This window comes from Nicotiana attenuata, unplaced genomic scaffold (assembly GCF_001879085.1).
Source record: "Nicotiana attenuata strain UT unplaced genomic scaffold, NIATTr2, whole genome shotgun sequence".
Taxonomy (NCBI): Eukaryota; Viridiplantae; Streptophyta; class Magnoliopsida; order Solanales; family Solanaceae; genus Nicotiana; species Nicotiana attenuata.
Window position 1 is genome coordinate 26,543 of NW_017676239.1, and position 1,216 is coordinate 27,758.

General features: G+C 40.0%; 1 protein-coding gene across 1 annotated transcript in view; it reads right to left on the reverse strand.

The window, feature by feature from the left end:
- Window positions 1-220: 220 nt before the first annotated feature.
- LOC109220870 overlaps window positions 221-1,216 on the reverse strand; it is a 9,769-nt gene continuing 8,773 nt past the window's right edge. Inside the window, exon 3 of the mRNA XM_019385340.1 lies at window positions 221-1,214. Coding sequence (XP_019240885.1) covers window positions 221-1,214 — 994 coding nt within the window. The remainder of the gene's footprint in view (window positions 1,215-1,216) is intronic.

A 1,216-nucleotide genomic window follows, 5' to 3' on the forward strand; every position in this document is an offset into this window, starting at 1 on the left:
ACTTCAAAAACCTCATCTATGAGAGCCCAAATCTTATTTGAAACATTCACCACTGCTTGTGCAAGCCCAATTCTCCTCCTATATCTCTCTAATTTACTTGCTTGTTGCATAGGTTCCAAGATACCTATAAATTCAAAATGATGCTGCTTATGCATTGCAATTAGTCTTTCAAAAGCCTGTTTAGTGTTAACAGACCTTACATTCCAGATGATTGCATCCATTAAAGATTTTGATTTTTAGACAAAGTTCTCCTTGTTTGTACACCTCCTGTTGGGACAGTTGATGCCTCCTTAGTTTGCTTTCTTTTGCCCTTAGCTGCAGACTTTACTTGATCAATTTGTCTAGGAGACAAATCACCTTGCCTAGCTATATTTAAGAAGTTCTGTGCAGTAGACTCTTCATCCATGTCTGCTGCCTGATCTTCTTGTGCACCTATCAACTTTTCTTTAGCTGCAACCATCATATTAGAACCTTTAGTGATAGATACAATTGCATCATCATTTTGATTGTTCCCCAATGGATCTATGTTTCCAGTCAGCTCCTGCATCTTCTTCTTTTTGTTCACTTCTACTGCTTCCCCTTCTTTATCATCTACCACATTTGGACTCTGCTGGGATTGTTGTACAGCCTGCCCCTTGTTGGGCTTAGCAACTGAAATGGGATCTGCATTTGCACTAGAAACACCAATAGGGTCAGGAATTGTTCCCCCTGGATCAATGTTGCTAATATCCACCTCATTAGTTGCCACAGTCTTCTCCTTGTTTAGCTGTTGTAGATCTGCCTCACCAGTTGCTTCTTTAGTATTTTGACTCTTCTTGTTGTTATGTTGCTGTTTGGCAACCCCTTCTTCATTGATTACAGCCTTAGGCACTGTAGATTCTGTACCTTTTTGTTTATCATTTACACTTGGATCCTCATCTTCTTTTGTATCCCCTCCATCTTCTTCCTCACTTTGCATTGCATCAGGTATTAGTCCTTCCTCTGCATCCTCTTCAGTCTGATTTGCCCATAGCTTGCTTCCACTCCATTTGATCTTTTCATTGCTTTTGAACACTTCAAAATCAGTGTCCACAATCTTTTCCTTCTGATTATTTTTTGCCAAATCTGCCTCCACCATGGTGTCTTGAGATGGTACCTCTTGAACTGAGGTATTTATTGCAACCTCATTGATTTTAAAAGCTCTTTGTACCCATGCTGCAGTGGATTCCTTCACCCT